The sequence below is a fragment of the Cynocephalus volans genome, chromosome 2 (assembly GCF_027409185.1).
Source record: "Cynocephalus volans isolate mCynVol1 chromosome 2, mCynVol1.pri, whole genome shotgun sequence".
Taxonomy (NCBI): Eukaryota; Metazoa; Chordata; class Mammalia; order Dermoptera; family Cynocephalidae; genus Cynocephalus; species Cynocephalus volans.
In genome coordinates, this window is record NC_084461.1 from 18,285,463 (window position 1) to 18,303,407 (window position 17,945).

Sequence of the window (17,945 nt, forward strand, 5' to 3'; positions counted from 1 at the left end):
ATCCTTTGTGACAGATGATAAAATCTGTGATATTTTTGTTAATGAAATTGCCCGCCCAAGTTTCAATTGCTTGTAATGAACAGAAACAAAAGTTAAATAGAGTGGCTTTTACTCCAGATTCAGTATTTTTAAATATCATACATCACTGCCGTCCTAGGATAATATAAAGACTTTATTTATAAGACAATGAAAATTAATTAAATATAAAACAATAACCTTGATGAACATAGAAGTAAAAATGGAGGTATGTATGATAAAATCCACGAAGAAAACCAGTGCAGTTTACATTTATTTTGTAAATTTCTAAAGTGTGTTCTGATTCATATACATGATATTAAAACATTTTTCCATAACCCTTAAATTATTACAATTTCAAGTTACATAAAGGTTGAGCCTTTTAGGGTCCTTTTCCTGTAACTTCGGAACTGCATACAACATATATTTTAGAGGGAGGCTTTTCAGCATGAAATGAAATATATTGGTTAAGAGAGATTTAACTCTAGGTCAATCATTGATTATAACTTGGTATTTATTAAAAAACACAGGATAAACATTCTAGAATACTTCCAAAAATATATTATATGCTCTAGGTATGTGCACCCAAGATATATATCTAGAGCAGTTTTTTTGCACAGAAAACACACAAGACCTTTTATATAAGCAATGTTCATCATACATAAAGCCAGAAAAAACTGAAAACAGCCCAAAAGCAATTGACAGTTGTATGAATCGATTAGAGCAGATTTATTTTCTCATCATAGTGGAAGTGAATAAACTCTAGCTGTACTTCACAACATATACGAATCTCAAAAATACAGCAAGAAGAAGAAAAATCACAGAAAATACACCTAAAATTAACCCATTTATATACACAATGCCCATGAACCTATATATATATATACATATATATATATATGTATATAACCACATAGTTATAGATATAAATACTTCATTGAGATTAGGGTTAGGTTCAAAATACTATTTAGGAAGCTATTAAAATACTCTAGGTAAGAGGCAATGGTTATTTGGACTGGGATGGGAGTGATGACAGTGGCAAGAAATGGGTGATTTTTAATATTTTTAAAGGTATAGTTGGCAGAAGTTTCTGACGGATTAAATGTGAAATATCAAAGAAAGGTAGGAACTACACATGACACTTAATGATTCACATAAGCAATCTGAAGACTGTAGTCCTCATTTCTGAGAAGAATAAGACTTAGGAGGAGCAGATTTAGAGTGAGATTAGATTTTGCAGAGATTTATTTGGAGCATGTTGAATTTGAAACCTCCAGAAGGAGATATTAGAGTGGCTAACACGGAATTCAGGTAAAGAGTAAGCGCACTGCTGCAGGTTTAAATTTGAGAGTTATCAGTTTAGAGATGTCGTAGAAATCCATGAGACTGAATGAAATCACCCAGGTAATATCTCATAATAAGTGTGAGGTCTAAAAATTGGGGTGCCCCATAATTTAATAAATAGAGAAATGAGGAGGAACTAAGCAGAGCACTGAACAAGAAGAAACAACAACAACAACAACAACAAAAAATGAAGGGAATCAAGAGCAGTTTGTGTCCTTAAGCCACATAAAGAACCTGTTTCTTGAAGGAGTTACCAATTGTACCAACTATTGCTGCTTTGCTGAGCAAAAGGAGCAATAAGAATTATGCTCAGGATTTGCTACTTGGAGGACAAAAGTAATTTTGGTGAAGTAATGAAGAAAAAAATCGTATTTAATACAGCATGGAAGAAGAGAAAGTGCAGACTGTGAATACAGCCAACAGTATAGGGTGTGGAATCACAGAGTTGTAATCTGGAGAGGAACACTAGATCAAGGGATGTTTTCAGTTTTTGTTTGCTTTGCTTGAATTCATTTTCTTTTCAGAGAAAAAATAAAGCAGGTTTTTGAAAACAGGGGAATTATTCATTAGATAGGAAAACAGATGATGAAGGAAAGAGGAGAAATAATTGACAGAGCAATGTTTCGGAATGAATAAGAAAGGACAGGGTGCAGGGCTCACATGCAGGGGTGTCCATGACATGGGACAGCGAGGTCACTCACAGTTACCTGAAGAAAGCAGGATTGTGGGTAGTATTAGTACTCACAGCTTTAGTTATATTGGCATATATGATGGCAGAAGAATGTGGAAATCCTTTTCTGATTGTTCTTATTTTATAAGTTATTAGAGAAGCAAGATTATCTGACACATGTAAGAAAATGAAAGAGGTATTGAAAATTTAAGGAGAAAAGAAAATTTTAAAACAAACGCCTAGCAAGACTCTATATAATTGCTTGAGCTATTTGGGTTTCTTCTGAATAAACAAAAGCTCTAAATTTTCTAGGAGTGGCCAGTTAGCTCAGTTGCTTAGAGCACAGCCTTATAACACCAAGGTCACAGGTTTGGATCCCTGTACCAGCCAGCTGACATAAATAAATAAATAAATTTTCTAGTATATGATACTTAGACTGGGATATTTCAATTAGCAATTTCTCAAATGTATCAACATAGTACGTAAACATAAAAATAAATATATAATGCAGTAGATACTGAAATTACTTCACCAAACTCCTCCTCATTGTATAGAACCCAAGAGGTTTGAATGGAACTGATTACAAGTGAAGATAAAAATATGGGCCTTGATGGCAAGAGCCAATGTGGATAACTCCATAACTTTTGCCATGATGATTATTACAATTAGAAACACATTTCATTTATTTAATACAATTTTTAAAGACAGTGAATATAAATTAGTTTAAAAAATGACCTAACAGCAGCAACATTTTTAATGGCTATCCAAAGTGACAATCTCTCTCCCCAGGATGTGAATGGGGATGCATGTGTCCCAATTTAAGGTGGCACTCATCTTATTACTACGTGACAAGTTACAGTAATAAGATAACAACACTAAGGCAAAAGATGACATACCAAAAAAAAATGCAGAAAAGGAAAAATCACAAAGCAATGGAGACAGAGATCAGATCAAAGCAAACACGAAGCTTAATTTACCTATGAACTTTACGAGTGCTTGAGCCAATCAGTCTCTTGTAAATCTGAGAACAAATTGAGTTATTTCTTCTGTGTGTGTTCTTTGTTACCTATAACTTAAAACATTCTAACAAATTTTGATAGCCACCTCCAAGATGGCAGCGATGCTTGCATCCTAGTATTCATGTTCTTTTATAATGGCCTCCTATATTTAATAGGGTTGGCCAATTTAAACAATAAAATATTGGAGAAGTAATAATGTGTGATTTCTGAGGTTATGTCATAAAGGAGATTGTCACCTCCACATTGCTCACGCTTGTATAACTTACTCTGTGTCAGCCAGACTCCATGCCGTCAAGATACTCAAACAGTCCTGTGGAGAAGTTTGTGAGGTGGAGACCTGAGATTTTCTGCCAACAGCCAGCACCAACTTGCCAGCTATGTGAGTGAGACATGTTGGAAGTGTGTCTTCCAGGCCTGTTCACGTGTTGAATTGATTGCAGCCTCGACCAAAATCTGATGACAACCTCATGAATGCCTCTGTGCCTGAATCACCCACTTAAGCTGTTAACTTATTACTCACCCACAGAAACTGTGTGAGATAATATTGTTCATTGATGCTTAAAGTCAAAATATTTTGAAGCAATCTGTTCCCTGGCAACAGGTAACTAATACATAGATGCACACACACACACACACAAACTTTTCAGAAAAGTATTCTATTTTATTTCTTTTGATATTGGTTAAAGAAACTCCAATTTCTTTGTGTGCTATTGCATTTGCATGCTAAGGAAAAAGTATCAGTTAGAATCTCTTTATGGGCTAAGAGGAATTGCTAATATGAACACATTTGTGGAAAAGAAGCTACCTATATAAAAATAAACACATTGACAATAAAAAAATAGAGAAGCTAGAGGAACTTAATAACAACCATTCTACGATACTGGGTTTTTATATTGTTAGATGCAGCTACTAACAAAAAAAGTAATTTCAAATTAAAAGGCAACAAGGACTATGTTTATAAAATATAAATTTAATTTCTATCACCAAAAGTTAACTGTTGAATTAAATTTGAAATTTGTTGATTCTAATATTGGAATTTCTTTGCATGAGAGTTGAGGGGGGAAAAATTAGAAAGAATCAATGAATAAAGTTATAAATATTGGCTTTTGAACTAAGATATATAATCTTCATAGAAAAAAAGTGAAACGGAGAGCTACAACAAACATTTATATCAATGCATGCAACATACAATCATTGTTCTTTCATTTGTAAATTCTGGTGACAGCTGAAACTTTGGGACTCACTGGAAATCTAAATAAAGCAGCATCCCCTTGACTTTGGTTCCTTTGGAAGTAAAGACTGTCTTGACTGGCTTGTCATGGCTGGACTTAATGATTTTTAGACTTTATAATGATGTAAAAGCGATAAGCATTCAGAAAAACTGTAGTTCAAATTTAAGAATTTTGATTTTTTCTTGGGCAAGAGATATTCAGTATGATATTCTTTCAAGATGCTGAGCAGAGTCAGCAAGTAATTCTGTTTTCCTCTTTCCCTACAGTATTCAATCATGCAAGAGACATTCAACAAGTTATAAAATAGGCTTTGTGTTAGATAATTTCGCTCAAGTGTAGGCTAATGTAAGTGCTGGAGCATGTTTAGGTGGGCTAGGCTAGGCTAAGGTGTTTGGGAGGTTAGTAGTATTAAATGCATTTTTGACTTAAAATACTTTCAACTTACAATGGGTTTATTGGGATGTAACCCCATCATAAGTCAAGGAGCATCTGTATATCCATCATGCAAGAAATAAGTGACAGAATCCTATTTTGGTGAATTGATCGGGTGAAATCAATTCTCACATTTAGTGCACAGAACAAGGCAAAATAGAATATCTTACATAAAATGGGAAAAATATAGTCTAGTGATCCTTGAGTTGTGCAATGAGTCATGATGTTGTTGGACAAGTAAGGTAGGTGGAGAAATATGGGGCACGGTTATCCATATATTTAATAAAATTTTATTAACCAAGTTCTATGTATCCATATATTCACTAAGTATTTTGGAATACTATGATAAACAAAGATATGTTAGACCTGATTCCTAAACTTGAGATGGTCATAATGCAGTAGAGGTGGGAAAATGTTAAGATAAAATGTAATAAGCACCATATTTAAAGCATGTATAAAGTTAGACTGTAGAAGAAAGGAGCTGTAAAATTTGAATAAGAAGTTGAGAAAGATTTCACAGACGTGACATTTTAAGTAGCTCTTAAAAGTAAACAGCTGTTTGTAAAGCAGAACAAAATGAAAAGAAGGCACAAAGAGATGAAAGGATTATAAAATTATTGAAAAACATGGCCTGTTTGAGGACTACAAACAGAATACACATTTGTCAGAGGATTAAGCTGAGAACAAAGAGGGTTGAGTGTTGTTAAGAAAATCCATACACATTGTTGTATATGGAATTTATTTCTCAGGAGACTTGGAAATGTGTGTGTGTATCTGTGTGCATGTGTGAGCCATGGGATTAATATTAATTGAGCTACCACTTTACATCAAATTGTGGATGGAAACAATGATTTTTAACCTCAACTTCACATTAGATTCACATAGGGCAATGGTCCTTGAACTTTAGCATGCATGAGAATCACAGGGAAGACCTAATAAAATTCAGGTTGCTGGGCCACAACCACAGAGTTTCTGATTCAGTAAATCTGGGTTGAGCCTTGAGGATCTGCATTATTAAGTTCTCAGGGAGCACACTCTGAGGCCCACTGATTTGGAATCTAAAATGCTGAGGCTCTTCTCCATGAAAATCAAATCTCAGCCCATTGAGATGAGCAGTGTGTATGGCATTCAAGGAGATTAAAAAATGTATAGTCAGGGTTGAAATTCAAATACTGTGAAAGATCACTTGGACAAGAATTTGAATGATAAAGTTCATGGTACCGTGATAGTTAATTTTACGTGTCAACTTGACTGGGCCATGGGGTTGCCAGATATTTGATCCCACATTAATCTAGGTATGTCTGTGTGAGTGTTTCTGGATGAGATTAACATTTGAATTGTAGACTGAGTAAGTTAGATTGCCCTCCAGATCGTGGGGGGTCTTCATCCAATCAGTTGAAGGCCTGAATAGAACAAAGGTGCTTTCTCCTAAGTAAAAGAGAATTCTCCTGCCTCATGGTCTTCAGAATGGAATATCAACTCTTCCTGGTTGTACAGCAGCCTGCCAGTCTATGAACTCAAATTGGGATACTGGGTCTACAAATTTTGGACTTGCAGCTTCCATAATCATGTGAGCCAATTCCTTATAATAAATCTATATTCCCCTCTCCTTGTTTTCTCTGTCAATCTCTTGCTTTATATATATCTATATATGTATACAGAAATATATATAGAGAGAGACATACTACACACACATGCACACAGGCACACATACGCAGACACACCCTATTGCTTCTGCTTCTCTGGAGTACCCTAATACACTAATACAGATACATTTGGAATCAGAACAGAACATGCAGGCTAATCTTTAATTATCCTTCACCTCAAGACTGAATCATGCATTATCCTCTCTATGAAACTTTCACTGATCCTCTCAGAGAGAATATAAACTACCATGGTTTTGTGTTTCTCTAGTCCCTAAAAATCCGTGTTGCCACAGTAATCTTCTGTAATGCAATTATCTACTTACCTTGTCTTCTCCACTGGACTCTTAAATTCCTCAAAGGCAAAATAATATCCTCAATACCCTTAGTGCAGTACCTAAAATACTATACTATCTAGCAACTATTGTTAGTTGTTAATACATTCTGCATGATTTAATTAAAACATACGTTAGGATAGATATGATAATGTATACCATACAAAAGTACTGGAATGTTAGGTGAGGAAAGAAAAAATTTCAAAAAAAGAAAAAGATTAATACAGTCAAATGTCACAAAGAATGTAGGGAAAGATAAAAGATGAAAAAAGTACTGATTAGATTTGGCTATTAAGCAGTCACTGATGACAATATTAGTAGGTTCTAAAGAGCAGTGGGATAAAAATATACATTATACCAGGCCATGCATAAGAGGAAAATTGAGTGATAGCATGTAAGTTTGAAAGAAAGTTTATTATCCAGTAAGAAAACTAAGCCTCCCACCCCTAATTTTTGCGAGATATTTTAGGGTCATGGTACTTAGAATTCAAAAGATAGCAGCACAAAATTCCCATCCTTTGTTTTTCAACCAAACAACAATCTAGGTACTGTAGTAAAAAGATTTTGCAGATGTAATTTAAATCCCATATCAATTAGTTGATCTTAACATACAAAGATTATGTGGGTGGACCAGACAGAATCAGATGAACCCCCCGAAAGCAGATAGCCCTTTTCAGCTGGTGGCAGAAGAGGAAATCAATAAGATTCAAAGCATGGAAAGGACTCATGCTTGTTTGAAGAAGGTGAGGGCCATTTGAGAAGGAACACAGACACCCTCTAAGGGAAAAGAACTGGCTCCACAAGCAAACGGGGACTCACACCTCCACCCTCAAGTTAGCAGATTCTATGAACAGGAAGAAAGAGCTTGAAATCAGATTCTTCCCCAGAGCTACCAGGTAAGAGCCCAGGCCAGCTGACCCATGACTTCAGACTTGCCAAGAGATAACTTGAAGTAGAAAACCAAATTGAACCCACCTGGACTTCTGACATACTAAAATCACATGGTTATCTGGTATACAATAGAAAAGTAATGTAAGTTACCGCAGTTATTTATTTAGAAAGTACTGTTCTCCCAAAACTGTGATATCCGATGAGACTGCAATACTTTCTAGTTCCCTAACCACAGACAACTTATTGAAGTTATCTGATTCCTAGTGTCTTCTTTACAATCATGAAAATGAACTTACCACATAATATGAATTTCAAAAATAATAAAATGAAATAAAATAAACCTCAGTCAGCTAAAATACGTGACCAATGCTTGGGCTCAATAAACATCAGCTTCCCCGGAGGGCCATATTGGAATGAGCACAGATCTAAGAACTAGAATATTTAGATTCATAGCTTGTATGAGCCTCAGTTTTCTTATCTATAAAATGAGAATAATACGTTTCACCTCCATTTCACAGAGCTATCTTAAAGATGACATGTCTGTAAAAGTATACTATACAGGTGTGAGATAGCTAATAGTTATGTTTGGCAGCAGCAGTAAAAGATGGCATGGCCCAGAAACATGTTTTCTGCCTTTATCATTATTCAGGCAACTGAATAATCACTCTGATGTAGGACCACAGGGCAGAAGAAGTCAGAGTCAAACATCATGTAATTCACAGTCTCATTGTGTCTGGGCCCTACCTACGTGACCTCATGCTCTTTGTTTATGACACTCTAGCTTCTCCCATTGGGCCCCTGAAACAAGGCTTGTTCACCAGGAAGAGGCACCATTTTGTTCTCTGTCTACGTAGGTTAAAAAGGTACTTTCAAACATTAACTACTAAAAGTAATTCCACAGAACAATCGGCTCTTCAGAAGCTGTTACATTAAGAAGATTTTTAAAATTCTGTTTGAAAAAGTATCAAATATATTTCCAAAACAGAATATATCAGAAAATACTTTGATAACATGATTGATGCTGAGGTTAAAGTTACAAATAATTGTATATGGAAGGGCTCCCAATAATATTAATAGGCACTTAGACCAAGCGATCAGTGCATGAATGTGCACTTTTCAAAATACAGTCTCCCAACATGGCAATAAAATCTTAACTAGTGCTCATTCTTTCTAGACACTTGTTTATGATTAGGATTAAATTATATTTTAATAATGCTCATTGAAGTGTTCCCCGAGGCTTTTTTATTACTATCTATAAAATTCAAGAAATTACAATCTACTATGCTGTTTTATTTAGTGGATATGTATTAACTCAATTCCCATATGAAGTACTAGCAAGTAGTAAAACATATATATTTTACCTAATAAGTATATAATTCAAACGTTACTTTCATAAAAACAGGCATTCCCTTTGGTGATAATTGCAAATAATATAGTTTTAATGGTGTACATGAGATCATGTATATTAATAAATTAGTTTCTACTTGATGCAAATAATATTTGGGCTGAGGTGGCAAATAAGAACTAATCTAAAATACAGTTTATGATGAAGACACCTCTGCAGTTGATCTTCCTTTTTAAAGAATTTGCTCAATGTTCTCATCACTTTTTCTTTGATATATTATTCTATTTCTTATTTTACATTTTCAACTGATTTTTAATAAGTCCTTATTATTCAACAGCCATTTAGTTGTCCTTGGGTGACTAGGAGAACATGCAATTGCAAACCTAGTCTATTTATTTTGAAAATGAAAACTGAAAAGAATGGTCATAAGTGAGCCCACTTGTGGATGCTTTTTAATACCCATTTAAAAGTAATTAATGAATGCTTATTTTCTATTTTTCCTCAAAAAAATTATTTTATTATTTTTTTTAATTTTTATTTTTTATTAGCATGTTCATTATTACGAATCGTGATTTTTCTTTATGCCCTTTACCCAACCAATCACTCCCATATCCCTTGTCTCCTTCTCCCCCATCTCTAATAGCCTTAGATTTGTTCTCTCCTCCTGAAAGTTCAACATATTACTATGGTCTTTCTATCCTTTCCTTCCTTCCTTCCTTCCACCCTTCCACTTTTCTTTCCTTCCTTCCTTCTTTCTTAGCACCCAGTTACGAATCAGAACATGTAGTATCTCTCTTTCCTTAACTGGATTATTTCACTTAACATAATTTTCTCCTAACTCATCCATGTTGCTGTGAATGGCAGAATTTTATTATTTTTTATGGCTGACTAGTATTCCATGGTGTATATATACCACATTTTCCTCATCGAGTCATCCATCAGTGGACACAAAGGTTGTTTCCATGTCTTGGCTATTGTAAATAGAGCTGCAATGAACATGGGAGTGCAGGTATCCCTTTGACATGATGATTTACATTATTTTTTGATACATACCCAGTAGTGGGATTGTTGGATCATATCTTAGTTCTATCTGTAATTGTTTGAGGAAACTCCATAACATTATCCAAATGGCTGTGCTAATTTACAGTCTCACAAACAGTGTAGAAGTGTTCTCCTTTCTCTGCATCCTTGCCAGCATTTGTTATTTTTGGTCTTTTTAATAAAGGCCAGTCTAACTGGGGTGAGATGATAACACAGTGTGGTTTGGATTTACATTTCTCCCGTCACAAGTGATGCTGAGCATTTTTTCATGTCCTGTTGTACATTTGTATGTCTTCCTCTTAAAAATATCTATTAATTTCCTTAGCCCATTTTTAAATTAGATTATTTATTTTTATACTGTATAGTTGAGTTCTTTATATATTCAGGATGTTAATCCCTTGTCAGATGTATTCTTTGCAAATTTTTTTTCATTCTGTTGGTTGTCTTTCTTTTCTGTTGATTGTTTCCTTTGCTGTGCAGAATCTTTTTAGTTTGACATAGTCCCATTTGTTTATTTTTCCTTTAGTTGCTTGTGCTTTTGGGGTCTTATTCATAAAGTCTTTGCCCATTCCTACTTCCTGGAGTGTTTCCCTATGTTTTGCTTTAGTAATTTTATGGTTCCAGATTTTATATTTAAGTCTTTAACTCACTTTGAGTTGATTTTGGTACATGGTGAAGGGTATAAGTCCAGTTTCATTCTTCTACATATGGATGTCCAATTTTCCCTGCACCATTTACTGAAGAGACTGTCTTTTCCCCAATGTATGTTCTTGTTGCCTTTGTCAAAGATCAGTTGGCAGTAAGTATGTGGGTTGATTCCTGAGTTTTCTATTCTGTTCCATTGATCTGAGAGTCTGCTTTTATGCCAGCACCATGCTGTTTTGGTTACAATAGCTTTGTGATGTAATTTGAAGTCAGGTAGTGTTTTGCCTCCATCTTTATTTTCTTTACTCAGGATTGTTTTGGCTATTTGGGGTCTTTTGTTGTTTCATATGAATGTTAGGATTCCTTTTTCTGTTTTTTTGAAGAATGTCATTGGTATTCTGATTGTGATTGAATTGAATCTTCAGATTTTGGGTAGAATGGACATTTTTATAATGTTGATTCTTCTCATCCAAGAGCATGGTATGTCTTTCCACCTTTTTGTGTCCTCTTTAATTTCCTTCAGTAGCATTTTTTACTTCTCTTTGTACAGAACTTTCATCTCCTTGGTTAATTGATTCCTAGGTATTGTATTTTTTGTACAATTACTGTAAAATTGATTTATTTAATGCTAGCTTTTTACTGGAGTATAAAAATGCTACCAATATTTGGGTATTGACTTTGAATCCTATAACATTACTGAAATTTTTAATTAGATCTAAAAGTTCTCTGGTAGAGTCTTCAGGTTCTTCTATATGTAAGATCATGTTGTCTGCAAACAGAGACAGTTTTAGTTCATTCTTTCATATCTGGATGCCCTTTGTTTCTTTCTCTTACCTGAATCCTCTGGCTCATACTTCCAATACTATATTAAGTAGGAGTGGTGAGTGCTTTATTCATGTTCTTAAAGTAGCTTTTCTCCATTAAGAATGATATTTGAGATTGGTTTGTCCTAAATAGTTTTTATTGTGTGAGATAATTTTCCTTCTATACCTAACTTTCTGTGAGTCTTTATCATGAAGGGATATTGAATTTTGTCAAATGCTTTTTCTGCATCTATTGAGATAATCATAGTTTTTGTCTTTGATTTTTGTTTAGGTGGTGTATCATCTTTATTGACTTGCATATGTTGAACCATTTTGCATCCTTGTGATGAATCCCACTTGATCACGATGCATAATTTTTTTGATGTGTTGCTGTATTCTAATTGCTAATATTTTATTGAGGATTTTCGCATCTATTTTCATCGAGGATATTGGCCTATAATTTTCTTTTCTGTCGTATCTTTCTAGTTTGGGTATCAGAGTGATCTTGGCTTCATAGAATGAGTTTGGGAGAATGGCTTTGGTGTCAATTTTTTGGAAAATTTTGAAGAAAAGTGGTATTAATTCTTCTTTAAATGTTTGATAGAATTCAGCTGTAAAGCCATCCAGTCCTGGGCTTTTCTTTGTTGGAAGATTGTTGATTACTGCTTCAATCCCTTTGCTTGTTATTGGCATGATCAGGTTAAATATTTCTTCCTGGTTCAGTCTTGGTTGTTTGTATGTATCCAGAAATTTATCCATTTTCTCCAGGTTTCCATATTTGTAGGCAAACGTTACTTTTAATAATAATAATCTCTAGTGATTCTTCATATTTCTGTGATTTCTGTGGTATTGGTTGTAATGTCTCCCTTTTCATTTCTGATTTTTTGTTATTTGGGACTTCTCTCTTTTTTTTTTTGTTTAACCTACCTAATGGTTTTCCATTTTATTTATCTTGTCACATACACAACTCTCTGTTTCATTGATCTTTTTTATTATTTTGGGGGGTCTATATTTCATTTAGTTCTGCTTTGATCTTCATTTGTTTCTTTCTGTCTACTACTTTTAGGATTGGATTGTTGTTGTTTTTCTAGTTCTTTGAAGCATAGTGTTAGGTTAATTATTTGCTGTCGTTCCATTCTTTTGATGTGAGTTTTTATTGTAATAAACTTCCCTGTTATTACTGCTTTTGCAATATCCCACAGATTTTGGTATGATGTATCTATGTATCTTTGTTTTTGTTAGTCTCAAGAAATATTTTGATTTCTTGTTTAATTTCTTCTTAAACCCATAGGTCATTCAGGAGTCTGTTTTTTAGTTTCCATGCACTTGCATAGTTTCCACAGTTTTGCTTGTTATTGATTTCCAGTTGTAAACAATTGTGGTCTAGAGGTACTTGAAATTATTTTAATGTTTTAAAACTTGCTGAGACTTGATTTGTGACTTAACATATGGTTTATCCTAGAGAATGTTCCATATGCTGATGAGAATAATGTGTATTCTGTAGTTGTAAGACATGTTCTGTAGATGTCTTCCAGGTCTATTTGGTCTAAGGTATAGATTAAATCCTGTATTTCTTTGTTGATTTGTTGTCTGGGAGATCTGTCTGATGCTGAGAGAGGGGTGTTCAAATCACCTGCTATTATCGTACTGGGGTCTATCACTATTTTTAGGTCTAAGAGTGTTTGCTTTACACATCTGGATGTTCCACTGTTGGGTGTATACATATTTATGTTTGTTACGTCTTCGAACTGGATAGATCCCTGTATTATTATATACTGACCTACTTTGTCCCTTTAAATGATTTTTGGTTTAAAGTCTATTTTATATGATATAAGAATAGCTACTCCTGCTCACTTTTGGTTTCCATTTTCACGGTGTATCTTTTTCCATTCTTTCACTTTCAGTCTGTGTGTGTCTTTATAGGTGAGATGAGTCTCTTGAAGACAGAATACAGTTGTGCAAGCTTTTTCATCCAATCAGTCAATCTGCACCTTTGGAATGGGGAGTTTAAACCATGTATGCTTGAGGTTGTTATTAACAAGTATTGCTATACTCCTGCCATTATATTGCTTTTTGTTTAAATGTTTTAAATATCATTTATTCCTTTCTTCCCCTTTTAGTTTTCATCATCAGTGTTAGTAGGATTTTTGAGCTGACATAATTTAGCTTCTTTCTCTTTCTCATTTTCATTTTGATTTTAATGGTGGGTTTTGCTCTTTTTTGTGAATCTGTGATATTGATTATTTTTTAGATTCTGGATGCAGGACTCCTTTGAGAATTTCTTGTAGGGCTGGTCGTGTGATAGTGAACTCCCAAAGTTTTTGTTTGCCTGGGAAATTCACTATTTCTCCCTCATTTCTGAAGGATAACCTTGATGAGTATAGATTTATTGGCTGCAATTTTTTTTCTTTCAGTATTGTGAATGTATTATCACATTTTCTTTATGCCTGTAAGGGTTCAGTTGATGTCTGCTCTTAGTCTGATGGGGCTCCCTTATAGTTGACTGATGCTTTTCTCTTGCTGCTTTTAGAATTCTCTCTTTGTCTTTGAGCTTTGCCAGCTGACTAGAATATGTCTTGGAGAGGTTATCTGCTAGCTCTTTTAGATTTTATTTATTTTTTAAAATTCTCTTCCTCATTTTTTTTTTCTACCTGGGTTATTTCAAAAAGACCATCTTGGAGGTCTGAAATTCTTTCTTCTGCTTGCTCTCAAGCCTGCTGCTCAAGCATTCTGTTATTTATTTCTTTGAGAAAATCCTTCAGTTCTTAGTGTTCTGCTAAGTTCTTTTTTAAGGTATTAATCTCTTTGTAAATTTCCTCCTTCATATCCTGGATATTTTTTCTTGTTTCATTGTGTTCTCTAATTGATTCTTCTCTTATCTATCTCTTTGAGTTTTCTTAAGATCGCTGCTCAGTATTCCTTTTCAGACATCTCAAGGGTTTCCTGCTCTCTGGGGTCTGGCACTTGAGAATTACCATACACCTTCAGTACTGTCATTTCTTCTTGTTTATTCATAGATCTAGAATTTTTTCATTGAGGTTTGGTCATCTGGTAGGACACTTGTTTCTTTTATTAGTCTGGACTGGGATAAGAGGGAAAGGACATCCTCCTTTATTTCTAGGCTCTGATGGTGACTCTTCTACATCAGTGCAGTTGAGTGTACAGTAGGCTGCCTCAGTTCCTGCTTGATAGATGGGTGGGCCTGTCCAGGGCTCAGGCATGGGCCAGTGGAGGTGGCAGAGCACAGAATGGTGCACACCCGGGCTCCCACTAGGGCTGTGGGAGGGCCTCTCCAGGGCTTGGGCATTGGTCAGCACCAGCAGCTGTGCTGTGCACGGGACCAGCACTCAGCTGAGTTCTTACTTGCACAATGGGTATGCCTCTCCAAGTCTTGAGCATGGGCCAGCAGCAGTGGAGGTGGCTCATAGTACCAGTGCTCACCTGGATTCCTACTTGGGCAGTGGGTGGGCCTCACCAGGTCTTGAGTGTGGGTAAGCAGCAGTGCTGGTGGTGCATTGTTCCGGTGCTCACCTGGGCTCCTGCTCAGCTGGTGGGCGTGCCTCTCCAGGGCTTGGTCATGGGCTGGCAACAGGATCAGCAGCAGCACATGGGACTGGTAGCACTTGGGCTCCTGCTCATGCAGTGTGTGGGCCTCTCCATGGCTCAAACTTAGGCTGGTGGACACAGTGGTACATGGAACCAGTGTGCATCTAAAGGTCCACTCGATCTGTGGGAAGGCCTCTCTAGGGCTCAGGAATGGGCTGGGAGTGGCAATGGTAGTAGCACCCAGGACTGGTGCCACAAATGGTTATTTTCAAAAAGAATAATGTGTTGAACAAATAATCAAAATGAAAGAAACTTGAGCTGATTTTGCAGATGCAAAAAACCAAAAAAACCCAGGTGAAATAGAAAGACTGGAGGATCCTAATGATTGATTTGTAACAAAGCGCAATATAAAAGTACACAAAGCACAATGAGATATTACCTCACATCTACTAGAATGGCTATAATCAAAAAGACAAATAATAACAAATGTTGGTGACACTATGGAGAAATTAACATCTCACTGTTTTTAATAATGTAAAATGGTGCAGCCACTTTGAGAGTCTGATAGTTCGTCAAATGGTTAAACATATAGTTACTATATGGCCCAGCAATCCACTCCTAGGTATATACCCAAGGGAAATGAAAACATGTCCACACAAATACTTTCACACTAACACTCATAGCAACATTATTTATATTAGGTAAAAGTGGAAACAACACAAATTTTTGTTATGTGTTGAATGCATAAAGAAAAGTGACATATTCATACAATGGAATAGCTTTTTGGCAATAAAAAGGAATAAAGTGCTGATGACACATACTACAACCTGCATAAACCTTGAAAACATTATGATCAGTGTAATATACCAGTCACAAAGAACCACATATTGTATGATTCTTTCATAAGAAATATCACTAATAGGCAAATCTATAGAGAGAGAAAGTAGATTAATGGGTTTCTGGATTAGGGTGGAGTGGGGATTAGGGGATAATGAGTAAGGGGTACAGTATTTCTCTTTGGAATAATGATAATGCTCTAAAATTGATTGTGATTATGGAGGCACAACTCTGTGAATATACTATAAGCCATTGACTTATATACTCTAAAGGTATATTGTATATGATGTGAATTTGAACTCAATGAATCTGTTAAGAAATTTTGAGGTCCTACATCCTCTGGGAGAAAAAAAAGAGCATAACTTCATTTTAGATAGCACTATTTTCAAACGCAATTTTTTTTCTAATCTCTGATATATTAATGGTTCTTTCATTTCTGTGGATTGAATATCCCCCCAAAATTCACTGAAGTTTGATCCCCAATGTAACAGCTGTTATGACAATGGGAAATCCAGTATTGGAAAAATGGTATTTGAAAGGTGGGGACTTTAAAAGGTGATTGGATCGTGGGGACAGTGACCTTGTGAATGGATTAATTCATTAATGTATTAATGGGTAATGGTTGAATGGGTCATTGGGGAATGGTTTATGAAGAGACCAAGGGAGTACATCAACTCTTTGGCTCATGTCATTCTCACTACGTGATACCCTTTGTTGCCATGGAACTCTGTACAGAGCTCCCACCAAGGAGAAAACCCTCACCAGATGTGTTCCCTGGACCTTGAACTTCCCAGTCAACAAAATTGTAAGAAATAAATTTTGTTTCTTTATATAATACCCAGATTCAGGTATTTTGTTATAAGCAACAAAAAAACTGACTAATACACTCACGAATATGTTCAAATGTTTCTTAAACATAGACATAATGTCTATGTACAATTCTAAATTGGGGATAATTTATAACCACGCTTTATTTCCTAATATGTAAAAAGACTTTACTGTCATGACAGTATTGTTCTAATCATATTTTAATATAGTCATATCCACATTCTTGAACTCAGAGATAATTATTGGTACTTATGCTTGTTTCTTCTAAACTTAGGTGTATACCACAATACAACATTCCAGATGGGCATGGAACAAGAGTCCCTCTCAAGTTTACATCACATATTTTTTAAAGAGAGCTTATATCTGCTGTTGAAATTTCAAGAGTTAATCTTTTATTATAAGTTCTATAAGTGTTAATTGAATCTTGAGCAAGGGTGTTATATTGATAAAACTATCCATGTGTAATGATAGATTTTTATTTTTTTTTTCCTTCTAAACTGCTCCAGATGAGGTACCTTTCTAATTACTTGGTGGTTTAATAAGGCATAAGCACATGAAAAAGCAAGTCTCACAATCAGGAAAATAACCAAATACTCCTGACTCATGATGATACTAAGGGTTATGTCATGCCAATTTTCCATCAATATGTGGGGATTAAAATAAGAAAAAAGGTATAAGATTTGTTCACGCATCTGACAGCGGGTGATTGTATCAAACACACTCTGTGTGCTCTGCTAGATTCTGACATCAAAAGTAAAAATGACGAGGACTCTTCTCTCAAGGAAATCTCAGTGCAAGTCTTTGTGTACCAGTTACTTCTTTTCCTATGATACATAAAGTAAAGTAATTTACCATTTTCTGAAGCAGCAACTGTGATGTTGTACCATGGAGTTTCTTCTCTGTCAAGAACCTTTGTAGTCTTAATGGTTCCAGTATTGGCATCAATGTTGAAAAATCTATCATCTCCAGCATTGTAGTTGATGAAGTATCTACAGAAAAAAAATATATATATCCTTATTTTACTTGATACTGTAATGAAGAAAATACAACTGAACTAAGGGAGGCAATAAAACAAATTAAAATATTTAAATATATATTGTCATTTCTTTATTTGACTCAAGATTTACACAACAATTTTATACTTATGTAGAACATATCAATTATTTTACGTCAGTCTTTAATGCTTAGTTAAATTATTAATTCAAAGAATAATTTTAAAAAATCTTACCAAATTCTATGAATAAAAGTAGATAGTAGAAACACAATGACTAATAAGAAAGAGAGAAAAAAAACCCCAAAACAAACAAAAAAATCCTCTG

The 17,945-nt window shown here is 34.9% G+C and overlaps 1 protein-coding gene across 1 annotated transcript in view; it reads right to left on the bottom strand.

Annotated features, from left to right (window-relative positions):
* CDH18 (cadherin 18) overlaps nucleotides 1-17,945 on the bottom strand; it is a 342,030-nt gene that overhangs the window by 51,936 nt on the left and 272,149 nt on the right. The window contains exon 7 of the mRNA XM_063086030.1: nucleotides 17,479-17,615. Coding sequence (XP_062942100.1) covers nucleotides 17,479-17,615 — 137 coding nt within the window. The remainder of the gene's footprint in view (nucleotides 1-17,478; nucleotides 17,616-17,945) is intronic.